This window comes from Vespula pensylvanica, chromosome 1, assembly GCF_014466175.1.
Source record: "Vespula pensylvanica isolate Volc-1 chromosome 1, ASM1446617v1, whole genome shotgun sequence".
In the NCBI taxonomy this organism is placed as follows: Eukaryota; Metazoa; Arthropoda; class Insecta; order Hymenoptera; family Vespidae; genus Vespula; species Vespula pensylvanica.
The window spans coordinates 5,753,714-5,773,709 of record NC_057685.1 but is presented as its reverse complement, the minus strand read 5'-3'; the positions used below and the strand labels follow the sequence as shown (position 1 = coordinate 5,773,709).

Sequence of the window (19,996 nt, the reverse complement as noted above, 5' to 3'; positions counted from 1 at the left end):
TAATTGTTACATGTTTATGCATAAAAAAAATTTATTAAAAAAAAAAAAAGAAAAAAAAAATCAAGAAGGCATATTTTGATACATTAAATCAATGGATATGATGCATATTTAATATTGTTTTGTTGTGATATATCTTCAAATACAAACAATCTAAAGTTATAAACCTGCAAAGAGTTAATAAATTAGAGATTTTATATTATTATTTACTTATATTATTTGTACATAATATTTTTATACCTATATAGCAAAATAGTAAGTGGAGCTGTAAATCCATGCCATAAAGAATGAGCATCAAAAATCCAAAATATTGGTGAAAAATCAAGCACTTCTAATAAAGTAACAAGAACTGCTAAGATATTAAACCAACCAATGAGATATGCATGAGGTATCTCATATCTAACATGGTACCACCATGACATTGTTATTACAAAAGTTAAGAAACCTATAGTTGTAAAATATTACAATTATAGATAAAAATACATTATTTACTTATATGATTACATAAATTAATGTTACCTATTATTATATTAAATTTCATATTGTATCCATAGTTAATTGCTCCAGACCATAAGTGTGTTAGATGTGTATATAAAATACTAATATAACAACAAGTAAGTATAATAAAAGTTTTGGTACTTTTGTATGTTATTCTATAACCAATAAAAAATTTCAATTATACACTTTATTTATAACTATAGAATTAAAGTAATTTGTTAATATATATATAAATTTTACCTTAATGACATACAATATAATAATGTTAGTACAATAGCAAATGCACAAGAGTAATCCATTACTTCAGTGAAGTCTGTATCACGTGCATGAAAAATTGTAGACCAAAACCATCCATTTAAACAAATCTATGGCATCATGATCAACTATATTATATGAATTATATAAACTTTTATAATATTTCTATATTATTATAATATCCAAATACTTACAAAACTAAAATATGTCCAAATATAGAACATGGGATATTTTGATTTTACTATTCTTTTAAATTTCCAATACAATACCCAATGAGCATAAAAATTAAATATTGAAAATAAAACAGAAGCTGGTTCTTGGCATCCAAAAATACGTATAAATGGCCACTATAGTGAAATATATATATATAGCTTTATAAATTTGTATCTTTATAAATAAAAAATATATGAATTATATTTTTTACTAATAACTTTTACAACTCACTTTTCCATAAAATTGTGGCACTGTTAAACCATGATTTACAAAATACTCAACTGTATGCCACATACAGGTATACCTACAATCTTCAATGCAAGACCATGATAATAACGAAAGGAATAGAGATGGTGGATTAATAAAAGTAGTATCTGTACGAAAAGAAAGCATCGAAAGATACAATTCAGTATTTTATAATACTGCATATTTACAATATAAAAAAATATACAATTTTGCATAGAATTAAAGCCTAATCATATAAAACAAATAATATAAATGTTAGAACAAGTGTTCTTAAGTATCTTCATAGTTAATTTTAATTATAGATCAAATGAAACATAACCACAAAACGAGTTACAAAATTTTGAATACATACCATCTTTACAGTGATTGATACGATATTTCATAAGACACTGATTGTAAATCTGCGATCTATCTCCCGTTGATGCAATTACATTTATGACACAAAATGTTTGAAAAATCAAACAAATTATCCATACCGGTTTTGACATAATGTCACGAATTATATATCTACATCATAATAAATATATCTATATATATATATATATATACATATTATTAGGAAAATAAAATACACGGTATAAATAATATGCAACTATATAAAGAAATAATTAAAACAAGATAAGGTGAACAAATCTGATAAAGAATTTAATTAGACTATGAAATATACTGGCGGATTATTTATCGGCTCTCGCTCGAAGCATGTGCGACTTTAGCGACAGGTACGGACAAAATATGAACTACAAGTACAAGCGACGAATATTGTGTCCGTCATGAGTCTATCAGTGTATAAGCTTTGTGTGAGGAATTTAAAAGTTTACTTACTACTTAAGAAGTTCTGCGATGGCTCCAAAACACTCGTCCGCGATTAAAATTGAAATTGAGGGTGGATGATTCGTAGATGGTTGAAAATGAGGTACGTCGATATCACTGTAGGTTGACATCTTCTTTAATGATGAACTAACTGTATTTTTTAACGGACACTGAAGTTAATTCGCGAAATTTTACTATCTCTTATAAATACAGTCTCTTCTGCGACTGTTAAAAAAGAAAAAAACTGCGAACAAACACTGACTCTAACGATTGCATTGCACGCAATCGATGCAAGTACACTTATTTCAATCGCGAAACTCGTATAAACACTGCTTCTGCTTCGCACGCGATTGTAATTCTAAAACAGAAATCGAATAATTAATATCATTATTACAATAAGAAAAAATCGAAAATATTGAAAAATGTTCGATATAAAAATATACTTACTTTAAATCTTCTTCGAGGAGAGCTCCCATGTTTACCGTTCGGCATGCGAAAGAGAACTGATCCGGTCGCTCGTCAAAGTTATTCAAAAGTCTGTTTTTGTTGACATCACGTAAACAACGACCGCGAAATCATACTTTCAAAGTATTGAAATATTAAATAGAAATTATGTTATATTTAACTCGTGTTATGAGGTATGTAATGTTTATACGAATATATTATTGTTTAAATATTAAATATTAATTTTTTATACCAAAGCATTGTGATTGGTGCGATTTGATTTAACCGCGCTAATACAGTTTTTAAATTTATTACAAACTATCAATAAATTATTTTTTAATTATTTTGATTTATATTATATATATATATACATAAAAATCTTGATTTTTTTAATCAACAAAGTTATATGTATGATTATTACAAGATATTTGAAAATATTATTATCTATTGACAATATTGAATTTTTTTTAGTTCTTTGATAACTTCAATATGTCCGTACACGTGGTATAGGTTGCGTTTGAATAGGTTATGATATCTAAAGATGAGTGTTTGTTTCGAAAATTGTTTTAAGGTTTTTATTATAAAAAAAAAATAAGTAATATATAAGAAAAACTAAAAATAATGTCACCAGTGATTATTGAAGAAACTACAGAAATAATGAGTGCCAGTGATGGACGAAAGAAACGAAAAAGGAATAGATCTTTTCTTATAAATGGTGTAGAAAATAAACAAGTAAATGGCGTTGATGAAACAAATTCAAATAACACTATTATTGAGGATGAAAACAATACTGAAGGACATAAAAAGAAAAAACGTAAGCTTTCAAAAATATCTGTGAATGAAATAACCAAGGACAATGATAAAACTTCTGTCGAGATTAAAGAAGACCAAGATGAGATTTCTGATAAAAAAGTTGTTAAAATTAAAGTAAAAGGACTATCTGGGAAATATTTCAGGAAAGCTTTGACTTCTCCCAATGGTTTTGATGAATTAAAAACATTTGTAACTATATGTACAGAAAATAGAAAAAAAGATTTAGCTTCTGAATATTTACTTGCCGGTGGAAATATTCTTGAAGTGTTGCGATTGTTAGATAGCTCTGATAAGAAGAATATTAACAAAGCTACTACAGTGTTCACAGCGATAAATATTTTGATTATGAAGATTTTGGCAAATTTTCCACAGAATCTACCAAGCGCAGAAGAGGCATGTCGTCATTTAATTAATTCACATTTGTCTTCTGTACATTCGATGTTGTCTACTCAAAGTAGTGCTAAACAGCATAAAGTAATTTTAAAATTACTCACAGCAATTGTATCCTTAGGTGGAAGTCTTCCTAGAGAGCTGGTAGCTCATTTATCTTTTCAACCTAAGGTTATAGAATCTCTTTTACAACATGTAAAACCATCAGATTCGCAAAATGTAAGAACATGTTACATTCACTTCATCCTTGCATTTTTAATAGAAGGAAATATTACAGTTATTAGATCATTATTAGATAAAGGAGATGTACTTACTAGCATTTTTCCTGGATTGATTTATGATAAACCAGAGATAATCAATTTAGTATTGGTTAGTATAAAAAAATATATTTTAGAAAATCCTGGTATTAGTAAAACATTAAAATTGTATGTTTTCTCTACACCTATTGTTCAAAGTTTAGTTTCCCTTTATAATTGGAAAGGGCCAAATAACTGGTCTAAGGATAAACGTAACAAAACTGCTACAAAAGATGTTCCTGCAGAAGAAAAAGAGCTTGTTACTAATATAGTACATGATTTTTTAATCACTTTGCTCACATCTCATCGACATGGTATAATTTTTCATGATCGTACTATTGGTACTTCTCGTGACAAACATAATAATCAATTGATAAGTACTGTTCTTCAGAGCTTAGATCGCCATTGGGAACATGTAAAACCATCAGATTTAGTTGTAAAGATAATGGCTGCTTGTCCAAGTCTGATACGATCACAGTTGATCTATTTAGAATCTTATCTAGAACCTAGAGTATCCAAAAAATGGATTTCTGTTATGACATTTATCAAACAAATAATTGAAACAGTAGATATGGATATGTGTTTGAAAACATGTTCTCCTGAATTAAATATATCTCAATTGACCAATGCCATTGGATCATTATGTGTGCCATCATTATTAATAAAAGCTGTAATTATTCCATCTTTAAATCATTCTAGTATTATCGTACGACATGAAGCTATGGAATTACTTTTAAGTATGATAAATCAGATGAAGAAATATTTATTAGCTACAAAATCGTATAATATAAATATATTTGAAGTAAAAACCAATGTGATGGATTACATCATGAAGACTGTACCTAATTTAAACATAATATTAAAAGTATGGACAGATGCTTTTGTAGTAACTACTGATGCAAATAATTTATTAGAGGACAATTGTTTATCTGAGCCATCTAAACAGAAGCATTTTTCTACAATTTTAAATGTGCTTCATATATATAATGATATATGTCCAGAACTTTTGGATACAACATTGGATGTACAACCAAATTTATTATTTTCTGGATTAAATAATTTATATGATGTGGATGATGATGAATTAATTATTCTAAGGATTAAAGCAATACAGTTTTTGCTTGCCTTAGATTCATCTGAATTTGCACCATCTAAGACAACATTTGCAGAAACATTTTTATTTCTAAGTCTTCTTCTAAATGAAAATTCATCTATGATTTCTTCATATGCAAAAGCAGCTACCAAAACGTTATTAAATATAACAGGAATATTTGAAGGATGTCAAGAACAAATGGACATATGGATTAATGGTTTATGCAATGTACATGATTCTGTGGACAAAGCAGAGATAATAAATTGGCTTATAAAACACATTAAAATTACTACTAAACATATGGATAAGTATGTAAATATGATAATAAAGGCAGAAGAATCTGCCAATGCAGATGAGGTAATTAATGCTAACACATTGAAGAACATATTTTATGAACTTTATATTATTGAAGATAAAAATGAGAAGGACAAGAATGTTAAAAAGTTCTATATGCAATCAGCTACATCAATTTCGCCTATCTTATGTTGTGCAATTCATAAATTAAAAATGACTTCTACTTCTGTCCTATTACAATATATATCTTATATATTAATACATACACTACATTATCAAGTTAATCCAGAACCTTTAATATATTTGATCACGGATATTCAAGATCTTCAAGCAGAAAAATACTTACTTAGTTGGTGTCCCAATAATAATCCTATAAGTATACCAAAAATATTTTCATCTATGAATATCATGCACAAATTAAGTAAAGCATTAATGAAAGATTCTACAATTCTACAATTGAACGAACTGTTCACTGGAGATATGAAATTAATTTTTAAATATGAAAATGAAGAAGTAATAGTAAATCATGCCTTATCGACATATGAAATTATTGTACTGCTAAAAATGAGTACATTTTATTTTACACACGATATTCGTAAAAATAATTTAAATGAAGTTAAATTTAATAATTATAAAAGAGTCATAATATGTTTATTAAATATAGCGAATACCGTTACGAGTGAAGATAATTCTACATTTGTACAAAATTTCGTAAAAACAATTTTTAATCATCCAGTAATTTTGCAATATTTTTCTTTCTATCGCGATGAGAATGCTATTGGAAGTAGAATAACAAATTTAATTCTTGATATTTGTCAAATAGTAATTGATGAATATAAGTTGTCTATAACTGATTTACTTACGCCATATAAAAATAAGGCTATACTACAAATTGAAAAAATAGTACATAAAAGTCATGATCAATGTACTTCCACGTATAAAAACATTGTTATGTTACTGGAACAATTGCAATTTACTGCAGGAGATATTGTATATTTGCTTAGTACATTATCAAAACTGGAAAAAAATATGTTTATGTTAAAAAATACATCTAGTTTATCGATATGTGGATACATTTTTCCAAAGTTATTGCAACTTTTATACAATGAAAAAATCAGATCTGTTCATTCTGAAGTATCAAAATTAGATACACACTTTGTTAAGAAGGCATTTTCATATTTGATCTTTTTAAAACAACATCACGTATCAGATATTAATCTATGGGAAACAGCTTTACAAGAATATCTATATTATTTCCCTCATAACATTGCTGCTATTGATACAAGTAAGTTATATTTATGAAAATATATTTTTATTACAAATATAAATTCATTTAAAACGACTTTTTATTTGCAGATATGTTTAAATCAATTTTGAGAAAAAATATTGAAGTTACAAATGCACAATTGATCTCATTTTTACTTAGTAGAAATGTAAAATTTTTACCTTCATTTATACAATATGCAATTAAATCTGAAAATATAAAAGAAAATACACACTTGCTATCCATAATAGAAAATAATTTGAAATACGAATGGAAGGAAGAATTAATAAAAAAATTAAGTGATTCTTATAAGGATGAAATATTACATTATATAACGCATCCAGCAGAATCTAAAAAATGGATAGAAGAAAATGTAAATGTCATTTGTTATATAATTGATAACACATTTGGTAAGTATGTTTGATTACATGCATTCTAATTGTATAATTATATGTTATATTTAAATGTTATTATATATTTATTAGATTTAGGAACCTGCAAAGACATATGCTACACTGTCTTACAAATTGGTGATCAATTAGACATGGTTCATACATGTTATATACAGTTATTGCAGAGTTTATATTACAAATATGCACTTTTAGAGGAAGATGATATTCAAGTAATAATGAATTTTGTTCAAATACTTTTTCACATAATTACATTAACATTAAAAAAGGAATCTAAAAATATAGAGAAGCTAACACTTTTATGTGAAAAACTGAACAGTGCAATCAATTATTTAAAAGAGAAAAAGAATGGTTTTATTTTTGAAGATTTAAGTACAAATCATTCTTGGCCACAATTTACACGTTTTTCACTGAAGTTAGGATTTACATTAACGAAGGATAACAAAATATATCTACCAATATTAAAAACTTTATGCACATTATGTGAAGTGATATGCAAAGATGATAGTAATAACGAGTATGCTAAGACGATATTTGAAATGACGATTTCTCATTCCGAATTTGTTAATATTATGTTAAAATCTTCTATAATAAAAAGTAAGTATAATCCTTTTCACTTTTTTTTTTTTTTTTTTTTTTTTTCTAAAAATGTGTGTGCGCGTGTGTGTAAAACATTATTTTTCATATTGTTTTATGATCCTTTAGGAGATGTAATACAGTTGTTATGGATCCTCATCCAGAAAAATAAGTCTGTAATGGTATCATCACATATACCACTTTATTTAGCAGCTTATGGTGCTACCCTTTCTGAAACAGATCAACTTATTTTGCTTGTAAGAAATTAATTTTCTTTGTTATTACTAAACATTATATTAAAAGATGTATATAAGTTTTTATTTGTAGTAAACAAATCGATTTTTGTAGATACTACAATATTATGAACGTAATAATGTCAAAATTAACGAATACCGTCCGTATTTGTGGGGTAATGCAGCAGCTATACATTACAGTGTCAAAGGTGATGTAAGCACTGCACTTTGGAGGCAACCTTCTACTTTTGAAGTATTAGGATTATTTGAAAAAGAAATCGTCGAAAATACTATCAAATATTATCCAATAAGTAGATCATTACAGGTACGTCTTTTATGTTCAAATTATCGATATAAAATATACGAGTATTACAGAATCATGTATCAAATAACTATACTGATATATAATCTTACATACAGAGTAGTGAACTGTATAATGCAGGTGATATTTATGACCCAGCATTCTACTTACCTTTACTGTGTTACTTACTATCGGATAATAATATCGTAGCATGCTATAAAATAACACAGAGCGGAGCTTTGGCTCTTATCTTAATGGCATGTAGTAGCAATCACAGCGAAGTTCGTATGGCAGCATATACTGCTATTTCAAGATATTATTTTCATCTTGAATCATCAAGGTATATTATTCAAAATATATTGATTAAAGATTATTTTAAATATTTTATATTGATATAATTTTACTTTACGTTTATTGCAGTTTCAAAGAAAAAGTACTTTGGATGCGACTTATCGATTCCTTACGTAACGGAATATTATCAACAGAAATCAATTTGCAAGATATGCGTATAATTTGTTTAGTATCTACATTTTTAGCCAGAACATCTATAATAGCTACTCAACCATTACATCCCCTTTATTTGCCACTTCATAATTTTCTTATGGCCAAGCCAGCATTGGATTTGAACACAATACCAGAATTATTACAATTATTTCATAGTTCTGATGTTCATCATAAGGAACACCGACATTGGATTTTAGAAACTATTCGTGATGGTATCAAAACGGAAAGGGATGTAGACATTGCATGTAAATGCATGCTATACAAGATGCTATTAGATTTCTTTACTTGTTTGTTATCAGATATAAAAACGAAGGTAATCAAATATTTTCAACGGATTAAAAATAATTATATAAATTTTGTAATGTTTATGAATCATACGTGCAATCCTTATTTCAGAAACTCATACTAGAAGTAATTGACTCGAGCACGAGAATTCCTAAATCATGTCTTTTACTTATACGAGGATACGGATTACTTTTTTGGTTGACAGAGACCGTGATACGATTGGAAAATTGTGACGCTCAATATGTAACTCTTTTCATTAACATCGTCTCTAATATTTTAAAAGCCCTCTTATGTGCCAAGCAAGAATATGATTCTCACAAAGTTTTGTTATTAAAAATTCTCTTATCTTTGAAAACACGTTTGACTATAGGAATAAGTATGTTCTCATTCGAGCAGTATCTTAGCCTTTTACAAAAATTACTTGTATCAAAGGATCTAGATAACGTTATAAGTAAAGAGGATATGAAAGATATCGTTGATTTTTCTAAAAATCTTATTGGGAAAATAGACGAATATGAGAATATGTTGAATCATGGTTGTGAATTCGTTGGTAAGACGGAAAATTCCAATATGGAGAACGAATTGGAAGCAACGCGAACAAGTATGCGATCGTTGGTTTGGACATGGTGCAAATACAGAGTGAGATGACATCGCTAATAAACTGATTTTTATTATAAATCTTTTGTACTTACCGTACTATCGTACTCTATCCTCATTTTCAGATCGTATCCTTTACATCCTTGGTAAACAATTTTAAAACAACTATAAAGCATTGAACGCGTAATAGAATAACGATTATTATTCGGATCAGCATTTATTTTTCTCAGGAATTTGATCAGTATAGCTTCGGATAAAAAGTTTGCACGAAAACAGCCCCCTCGGGATCATTATATTTGTCCTGTTGATGACGTAAGACAAGAACAAGTTGGCGTATTCTCCTTTGACGTATGGGATTACCATCCATAAATTCTAAACCTTTATTAAATTCCTCTGACGAATCCAAAGTATTTAGATTTATGCAAACCTGTTCGGAGTACGAACCTTGGTTCAGTTTTTCTATAGCTGCTTGAGCTTCAGGACTAGACAATGCGGCATGTGCAGCCTTGTCTTGATCATCTCTATTCATAAAAGCGCTTTTCCAATTGTTTTCCGAATAACTTTCTGCGCTATCCAAGTACCCAAAGGCATAAGGGGCGGAAGCATGTCCTCTAGGATGTCCCTCAAAATAACCTCCATGACAAAGCTTATTTTGTGAGTCATCTAAGATTTTTGATGCGTCCGCGGCCGATGTACCGATATATCGAGCTCCACCAGTCAACAAAACTATTCTATTTTTTTGTTCTAACCAGAGAATCTCTTTCATATAATTTGCTAACAATCTTACATTTCTTTTTAATTGTTGTATCGTTCTTTGTCTTAATTCGGCAGCATTTATCCCTGTTTGTTCGGCGATTACAGAAAAAAGACAATTATTTAGATCGGTATGGACATCTTTCGGTTGACCTCTACCCCGAAAGGTCCAATGACCTGTATTATCTTTATCTATTATATGGAATTCTACGTCTATCGGAATTCCATCATTTTCTTCACCAACTGTTCGTCTTAATTCATGTTGCGAATCCCAAATTCTTATCGGTGAACCAGTTACGTAAGCTAAAGCTGCAAGATGGATCAAACCAGCTGGTCCATGATTTTCTAGGTCTTTGATTAATCTCATCGCTTGACGAAGATCCTCAAATTTTTCGATCGGCGAGGATGCATTCGATCTTGAACGCAAGTCTCGCAGCCTACGATCCCGATTTCTCTGTGCATCTTCTCTTTGATTATTCATTTTCATTCCAATTTAATTTAATGTACGGTGTTTGATTTTAATTACTAGAGAATTTTCTTTTTTGATTGCTCTTCATTTTACTTTCTCCGATATGTTGATGCCATTTTTTCTAATGATAATATTTGTGTTATCCAAATAAATTACGTCGCATAAATTATCCGTGATTAATAAAACAATTCATTTTTATATAAAATAATCCATCTGAGGGAAGGTTTCATAGAAGAAATATTTACAGAAAAAATTGTAATTACGATAATTACAATACCTACGTTTTTTCTGTATAAATTTCGTCTTCATTTTTCACCGATAATTTGGAATTAATTTTTGTTTACATGATCGTTCAAATATTTGAATATATTTCTTTTTTAACCTCATAATTTAGAACATTGTATGCCAAAGAAAAAAAAAACTCCTTGTGTGCAATTGTTTAGTGAGACATTCATTTCGTGCTATAGTCGATATATCTATCGAAATGTTGAGAATAGATTAAGAAAAAAAAATTCGAGTGTAATTGTTTTTTTTTTTCTCCTCCGAAATTATTTCAAGTTCGAAAGAAGGTCAAGATGTTTCGCAGATGAAGTTCTTGATAATTTCTCAACGTCTTATCGTTGTAGGACCTAAATATTAAATGATTCGCTAACCAGAGAAATCGCCATTTTTCCTGTTAAATGATGAAAGAAAGAGGGAATGGTAAGGGCTGCCAGAAGGAAGAGGAAACGATCGTTGGTAGTTGAAAGAGGTGGGGAAAAGGAAAGATAGAAGGGGTGAGAAGCAGGTGAAGTGGGGATCTAACAGATCCCCTCGCTCGATTCGTGGGTTTCACCGGTCTCTTCGACGATCCATGGATCAGTCTCGATGCAACCGTCCTTTGGGTTTGGTTGCAGCCGTCTTTTTTTTATGCCCTCTTTACTTCGAATATGGCCACTTTATTTTTCGAGTTGGATTTCATTTTTTTCATGACAATTCCAAAGCATGGTGTTATTTTCGAACAAGTGACGAGCCTAACGAAGGAATTATTAGTATAGTGTAAATATTAATGAATTTTTCGTGTCTAATTGTAAGATGCGTTTTGCGAGCTTTTTTTTTATTAACGTGTACGAAGTGAAATCATTTTTTACTGGGTCAAAATCGTCAAAAGATTTTTAGTGAAACTCGGTAATAGATTCTTAAGGGTATACTCTCGGCGTTATCCACTATTTTATATTCTTTTTCTTTTTATATTTTTTTGACGATCATAAGTGATACAAGATATAGGAACATATCGAAGATACGATCGTTTGAGCGACGATACGATCGTTCGAGCATCGAAGTCGGTAGCATGAATGTTCTGTATGCCGTCTGTTCGGAGAGTTCGATGCGTGGATAAGAAACTACATTTTTTTTGTCGAACAAAAATAATATCATTCGTTCGATTCGCGGAGGAAAAAGATTTGATTTTAATTATCTCGCACGTAGAAAATGCAGATTCATTTTAAAAATATATGATCGTTTCGAGTATAATTTTAACGAAACAGTTCGATATCTCGTAGTAAGTTCGATATCGATAGTATAACATCTTTTTTCGCATTGATATTAAGAAGGAGAAAAATTTGATTACTGAATAAGATAAAACGGCAATTAAAATTACCGCCGTTTCGAAACGTATAATTTTTTTTTCATCAGGCAGGTGGCGCTGATCGTTGGCCCAGTTCAAAACGCGCCAATCGACATTTTTTTTGCGTCGTTAATAAACGATTCCTTCGAAGCGCGATTTCGAAGACCCGCTTATTATCGAGAAAACCATCGACGATATACGAGAACGCGATCAAAAATTTCGATCAACGAACACCGAGTGGATACCTTTCGAACATTTTGCGAACGAGGTAACCTGATTAATAGTGCGCAGTTGAAATTGTTCGTTGGTTGGAATTCGTCGTGGTAAAGTGTGTACGTACGAGCATGCGTGTGTAGTGTATGTGTGCGTGTGTGTGATCGTGCAGTGCGTGTGTGTTCGAAACAGTGTCTTTTATTATATTTCATTTCATCATTTATCATCGTTCTTTTTTATGATGGATACAAGCTGAACGAATATTCATTTATCCGTTGGATCTTCCTTCGAAAAGGACTACTTTCGACGGGCATGTATGGCTGGTAAATATCTTATACTAATATATTCTACATAAAATCTCCAACGGACAAAGCTCGTTTTTAACCGTCCATTCTATTCTATTCTATTTTAAAGTTAACCTCGAAATTATTATAAAAAAGAATCAAATATGCAGCAATAGATACACATAACCATTACTTATGCTCTTTCTTTCACGTATATATATAAATAAATAAATAAATATATATACATATATACATATATACATTTTCACGTACGTATATATACATATAAACATATATAGATGTATATATATATATATATATATATATATATATATATTTACCTAACATTTATATATACGCACATATATCATATATATATACATCATAATTTCATATTCATATATATTATTCATTATCATGTCATATTTTATGATGGAATACATATGTATATATACAATTATAAGTATAAAAATCGTTGGTAGGGTCGAACGATCACTTTCGATTCTCGAAAGTCGTCGACTTCGAAGAAGATCGAGTTTAACGGTCGCAAAGAGTGTTGGTAAGGAAATGACAGGGAAAAGCGAGATATGCGTATGCCACCTACAAACGTTATTCTCGATATTCTTGTACGTGCTGCATTCGCGCGTGCATCGTATTTTCATTGTTGTTGCTGTTGCTACTGTTGTTGCTTTTACCATATGGGATATATATATCGGGTGTCGTATTTTAAACGATATGCTCAAATATCTCCGATCCTATTAATTTGATAAAAAAATGTTTCAAATAAAAATCACTATATTTTGAAGGGGTAAATGTAATATTTATTTGCTATTAATATTACTTATTTTCGATATACCGATATATATATATATATATCGGGTGTCGTATTTTAAACGATATGGTCAAATATCTCCGATCCTATTAATTTGATAAAAAAATGTTTTGAATAAAAGTCGTAATATTTTGAGGGAGTAAATGTAATATTTATTTGCTATTAATATTACTTATTTTCAAGATACTGATATCATAATAATTTTTTTTGATGGTAATCTTCATTTTAAGTCGAACTGAAGTTATACAGGATATCAATGCGAGTCTAACGAGCACTAATAATGTGCCTTTTTATTAATATTTCATCGAATTATATACGGTATAGTATAATAGGTAAATATATTAGCACGACACGGATACGACATTTATACGACGGACATGTTATGTATATAATACATATACGAATATACGACAAATATACGATACAGTATGATATAATATATATATCTAATATTATATATTTATATTATACAATTATACCATATATTATAATAATGATATTAATAATATTACTCGATGAAATATAAATGAAATAATATATAACAATAATATCTTCAATGAAATTGCTGCAATAAATATTACAACATATCCCTCCATTAAAATCTAGTAACTTTTATTTAAAACATTTATTTATTAAATTAATAGGGTTGAATATATTTGGTCATATCATAAAAATGTGTCACCCGATATATATATATATACATATATATATATATATTTCTATATAAGTGTGCTTTCAGCACAATATGCGTATTCGAGGATCGTACGTTCGAGAGCGTTTCTGTTTCCTCTCACGCACGAATGCGCGTTCAGGCACGTAGCTATTCAATACGCATCCGCCTTTGCAGTCGTGGCACTGGTAATAATGCGTCGGCCATTGGTCACGCGACGATGCCACTACGCGGTTCAAGTTCTTCGAGATTTCCCTTTTAATCTACCAATAATTTTTAATTTACTTTTGTGAAATTCCATCTTTCCTCTTATTTTTTACGATCAATATGACAATTGTTTATGTGAAATCGAATCGAATTAAAAACTAACAATGTGTTTCCAAACTTATATCATTGGTTACAATCTTCAAAAAGTGTAGCTCTTGGCGGTTCATTTGAATTTGTTTTTCGAAACAACGAAAGAAATGAATCAACTTAAGTTTATATAATAATCGATTACGATCAATCTAATAAATTCGAATAAATAGAACAAATATATATCGTTCGTTATAATTAAAAAAAAAAAAAAAAAGATAGTGTTCTTTTCTTGGCGGTTTATTTGAATTTGTTCTACGAAACGACGGAAGAAATGATCACCTAAAGTTTGTATAATAATTCCAGTAGTTAATCTAATGAACCCGAACAAATAGAGCAAAGTATTAAGAAGAAGGTAGGAAAAGAGATTAGGTGCTTCGATCTTCTCGTAGATCAGTAAAATCCTGAGGCAACTCTAGGATGGCGTGCCAAGTAAGTCGAGAAAGATTCTCTTGCTCTCTCGGTCTATATCTCGAACACCGCAATAGAGCGTGACGCTTGCGATTCCAACAGTCAGATATATTATCGTACGATCGTTATCGGAGCTGCGTTATATGGCGTACTATAAATGTATAACTTTGCCACGATATATCCAACGAGTTTAGCGCATACCTAATATCCTATATGGCTTGAGAACATATTTTCAAATAATCAGAATCCGTTAGATCGAAAAGTTAACGGTAATTAATATTTTCCAAAATATAAGAAATCATAAATGGCAATTTATTTATTAGGTCAGTATTTTGATCCAATGATGATCAATGAATGATCAATATTTAGAATAAAGTATCAATATGATATAAATGACACTATACTGATATTCATTTATACTGAATATTCATATATGTAAAATATTCATTTATTTTACAAAATATTTAACATTAACTAATAAAAATATTGATCAAATAAATTTGAAGCGATCATATATTGTTATCGTTCTATTAAAAATACAAGTAAAATGATATCGACGATGATCATTTTGAATAAAATTATTATCATTATAATTGCACGTTACTTAAATATCGTCGAAATAAATCAATCAATTGATAGAAAATCATATCTCGATCTTATCTTTGAAAATAAAATGATATCTAATGATAACGTTAGATCGATCATTTAAAAAAAAAAAAAAAAAACAAACAAACTAACAAACAAAAACGACACGTTGATAATAATTTTATTAAATAAAATAAAAATTTTGGCGACAAGTTATGAAGAAAATCTCGTTGGAGTATCGTAGACGTTTGATATTGCAATGGTCCACGATTTAATTAACACGATCGTTGATGACTCAATTTCTAAGTTGATCGTACGCGATGATTCCAATGGAACGAGCCAGACATCGTCCAAGAATCTAATGAAATGCGAGTAAGTACTTCCTATGAAGATCCGTCGTTAATGACGTTGTCCGTGCAAGATAAGCTCGTGCAACACGCTGCGAAATTCCAGTTAAATGAGAAAGAAATATGAAGAAGGAGAAGAAGATACAAGTAGAGGGGAGAGGGTTGGAGAAAGGATATGGGGAGAAAGGAATGGGGGTCACGGAGAGGAATAGTTATAGTCGTTATAACGGCCTCCGGAAAATATTCTACCCTAGGAATGGTTTGATGAGTTTGAAAATGTGATTTAACATTACGATATATCGAATCTGCGACAACTTTAAAATATAGGAAATTAGATAGGACGACTAATTTCTTTCGATGGGGATATAACGTTAATCGATAAATTAACGAGAAACTAACGGAGGTTTCGTTAATGTTAGGTTTCAAGATCGTTTAATTTATCGATACGAATATAAACGTCAATCGTAAACTCGTAAGAATCAAATTTTTTATTTGTCAAAGGATATATGACATTTTTCGAGAAATTTCTTCGTTTGGAGAATGCACGTAGATGTATACATACATACATATATACATATATATATATATATATGCTCTATGTACATACCTAGCAATCGTTCGTTCCTTAACACGATTTATTTTTAATAGAGATATACAAGATTTATTGCTATAAGAATTTAAAATTCATAACGAGGTTATCGTTCACGTCGTTCTACGTTTCTCATTGAAATTTTCGATGAAAATCCTAAGTGACAGCTCGGTAACACTTATATCGTTTCGCATCAATGATTACGTCTAATCACGTACGATCCAACGAGCTTAATTAATTTATTAAAAGCTTTATCACCTCGGTTACGTTACAAAGTAATCGTCCGTGCGTATAACCGGCTCTCTTGTAAATCTCATCGATAGTATAGGCGTGTGCATTTAATAGTAGACGTTACGTTAATTACAATCGTTATTCTTACGATAACTTAGTTTCTCGATCGAATCAGTGTTGTTTCTCTGTTTTACGGATACGATCATTTAATATTGAATATTATTTCTATTTGAAGCTACCAACTTTTTTTTTTTTTCTTATTTTTTAACTTTTTTCTATCCAACGAAACGAACTCTTAACTACTATTAACGTTGGCACATTCTCTCTCTCTCTCTCTCTCTCTCTCTCTCTATTTCTGTCTTTCTTTTTGAGAGTTGTAAATTAAACAAGCGATTCTACGCTCGTATTACTTACAAAGCATTATTACGACCTCGACATTATCCTTTTTACCGTCGAACGCGAATGATTTAAATCTAGCCCAAGGCCGTTTTACTCGGTTGTTTTTCACTTTAATTATTATCCGTGTAAGTACCACCTTCGGAGGATACGACGTAACTTGAACAGTTACATCTATACATTCGGGTTTTGTAGATCCGTGAACATGCTCGAGAAAGTGAGCTTGCTAACATTATACTCAGTAAGAAATAAATGGAAAGAGAGAAAGAGAAAGAGAATGTTATAGCGATAGCTATAAGGACAGCCAGTAATTAGTAGGTACTCATTTATTTTATATAACTTCTTTCTCTCTCTTTCTCTTTCTCTTTTCCTTTCTCTTCTCTCTCTCTCTCTCTCTCTCTCTCTCTTCGGTTAGTCATTTCTCAGTATTGGTAAATGATCTTCGATGAAAGTTGCTAGTCTCAAATATTGAATTATTGCGGTTATCGCTATAAATTCAATATCCAAGTTTTGCTTTTTCGTTTTCCGGACGTATGAATCTCATTGATCGATAAGCTCTTGTATATTCATAGAAATATGGACGATACAAACTATCGACAAACTGTCGTAATATTCTCGGAGTATACGAATTATCTTGATCTTTATGTACTATGTAAATCATTAAAAGAAAAAAATATGATGTCTCGATGGAAAGAGAGAGCGAGAGAGAGAGAGAGAGAGAGAGAGAGAGAGAGAGAGAGAGAGAGAGAGAAAGATGCAGAAAAGGTGTAAATTCTAGTGACTGTCGTTGACGATGCCGTTTATTTATGGTGGTCGAAGCGTGAACATGATCTCTTAGCTGATACAAAATGGAAAGTAGGTGGTATTATGGAATCGATTTACCGTAAGGAAGACAATGATTTTATTTATGTTCGATCTTATTGTTAGGAATAAAAGCTACACACACACACACATACATATAAAGTTATCTAAAGATGTTAAGATACGAAAGAAAGAGAAAGAATCTAAAGAATCGAAAGATGCTTTCTTTTTTCATCGAATAGTGTTGAAATTTTCAATAAAATTCTTGCGATGTATCTCGCGAATTAATTGAATTTCACGAGAAAAATTTTTCTCACGGTTTATAATTAATTTTGAAATATTCGAAAGTGTCGAACTCCTGGGAACGTCTATCTGTTAATTCTTTTATATAAAGAATTATGATCGTACGAGGATATCGCGAGGATAATAAATGCACCACATTCTTTCTTTTTTTTTTCTTCTTCTTCTTTTTCTCTTGTTTGCTTCGATTGGCATCCCCCTTTAGCGCATATCCCTAGGTATAATTAGATATCATTATTACAAGGTAGCTCGATCATTGCGTCCAGGAAGTAAAGAGAGTCGCGATATCGACGTTTAACGTTACTATAGTTGCGATGGCAAAGGTACTCGAGCGGAAAATTTCCAGGTAGATAGTTCATAGTAAAACCTGGACCATTTATCTAATATCTCGTCACGCGTACGTACATTCTTGTTTTCTACATTAATTAGCTTAATCGCGTCTCCATGATCGGCTTCCAGTTCGTTTCGTAGTACGTACATATATACCGTTCGAAATTCTCCGTTTAGGAAAATTGCTTAAAGGAATATTGTCTGAATACGTAAATAAGTTGTAATAATGATCATCGCTATGACTATTATTCATGATTATTTGTAATAATAATCATTGACGAGAAGAGTTATTATGTGCTCGTTGAGCTTTAGATAGGTACCTATCATTAACTCGACTTTTTTCACGAGGATGAAGAAGAAAAAAAGGAAAAAGAAAATAAAAAGCAGAGAGAGAGAGAGAGAGAGAGAGAGAGAGAGAGAGAGACAAAGAAATAAATATTCAAAAGGTAAATATTTTTAAGTTAACGAGTACTCGATCGGTAGCAGAAAAAAGGCGACGAGTCATCTTCAGCGAGCTTCTTCGTTGTGGACGATCTCAGTTTAACTTTCGGGTTACCGGTTGGTCTGCTTGCTTCCAACCGCAAATAAAAAAAGGGAAAAGAACGAAAACGAGAGGTTGAGAGAGATAGATAGATAGATAGATAGAGAGAAAGAGAGAGAGAGAGAGAGAGAGAGCGGAGAAGAGGAAAAAAAAAGAAGAAGAAAAATAATCCTACCGTAGACGTATTACACGTTTCACCGAGTATCCTCAGCCTCCTTTCTCAAATGCAAGGACCTTAAATCCTCTTCTCTTCCTTGTGGTTTTATGCGCGCGCAAGCGCATAATAACCATGACGTCGTCTCGCGTTTCGTTGCTACACCCATCGGCTGCTTTCTAATCCTTGTACGAACGATAAATTATTAAATCTCTCGGTGTTACCTTTAATCCCATAAGCTCGACGAGGTACCTCAATCCTGATTGAGATTACATATCGTAAATACAAATAACTGATCCGATATATAACGATTTCGAACGATCGAAATCAAATGAATAATTATAAATTACGATAATAATTGACTGTTCGATTAATTAATTAACGAATCAAATTGAATCATATTTTTTCTCCCTCTCTCTCTCTCTCTCTCTCCCTATTCCAAGGACCAACAACGAAACGAACAAATTCTTATCTCATTTTCTTCTCTTAACAAGGATCATCCCCTATTTATAAAATATCTTTTTCTTCTTTCCTTTCTATACCTACGTATACATATAAATACATTTATTATGTACGTACGTCCTCATGAAAATTATTATCGAGTTTCGATC

At 30.5% G+C, this 19,996-nt stretch overlaps 4 protein-coding genes across 5 annotated transcripts in view; 2 read left to right on the top strand and 2 right to left on the bottom strand.

The window, feature by feature from the left end:
- Window positions 1-44: 44 nt before the first annotated feature.
- On the bottom strand, window positions 45-2,008 carry LOC122637824 (post-GPI attachment to proteins factor 3). The gene is made up of 8 exons (XM_043830659.1): window positions 1,877-2,008; window positions 1,562-1,716; window positions 1,195-1,337; window positions 945-1,097; window positions 736-860; window positions 517-650; window positions 238-442; window positions 45-164 (listed from the first exon to the last, which is right to left on the bottom strand). Exons 2-8 carry the CDS (start codon window positions 1,695-1,697, stop codon window positions 89-91), a joined length of 972 nt encoding a protein of 323 aa, XP_043686594.1. The 5' UTR covers window positions 1,698-1,716; window positions 1,877-2,008; the 3' UTR covers window positions 45-88.
- Window positions 2,009-2,944: 936 nt separating this feature from the next.
- Window positions 2,945-9,597, top strand: LOC122628713 (nucleolar pre-ribosomal-associated protein 1). The gene is made up of 8 exons (XM_043811263.1): window positions 2,945-6,634; window positions 6,706-7,023; window positions 7,099-7,620; window positions 7,729-7,856; window positions 7,948-8,157; window positions 8,253-8,473; window positions 8,554-8,950; window positions 9,034-9,597. The coding sequence occupies exons 1-8, from the start codon at window positions 3,085-3,087 to the stop codon at window positions 9,568-9,570; spliced, it is 5,883 nt and encodes a 1,960-aa protein (XP_043667198.1). The 5' UTR covers window positions 2,945-3,084; the 3' UTR covers window positions 9,571-9,597.
- A 126-nt stretch (window positions 9,598-9,723) lies between these two features.
- Window positions 9,724-10,977, bottom strand: LOC122628716. The gene has a single exon (XM_043811277.1). It carries the CDS (start codon window positions 10,757-10,759, stop codon window positions 9,758-9,760), a length of 1,002 nt encoding a protein of 333 aa, XP_043667212.1. The 5' UTR covers window positions 10,760-10,977; the 3' UTR covers window positions 9,724-9,757.
- A 1,288-nt stretch (window positions 10,978-12,265) lies between these two features.
- Window positions 12,266-19,996, top strand: part of LOC122631179 (ankyrin repeat domain-containing protein 6) — a 117,167-nt gene continuing 109,436 nt past the window's right edge. For both annotated transcript variants that reach the window (XM_043816587.1, XM_043816558.1), the window contains exon 1: window positions 12,266-12,883. In XM_043816587.1, coding sequence (XP_043672522.1) covers window positions 12,873-12,883 — 11 coding nt within the window. In that variant the 5' untranslated portion in view covers window positions 12,266-12,872. The remainder of the gene's footprint in view (window positions 12,884-19,996) is intronic.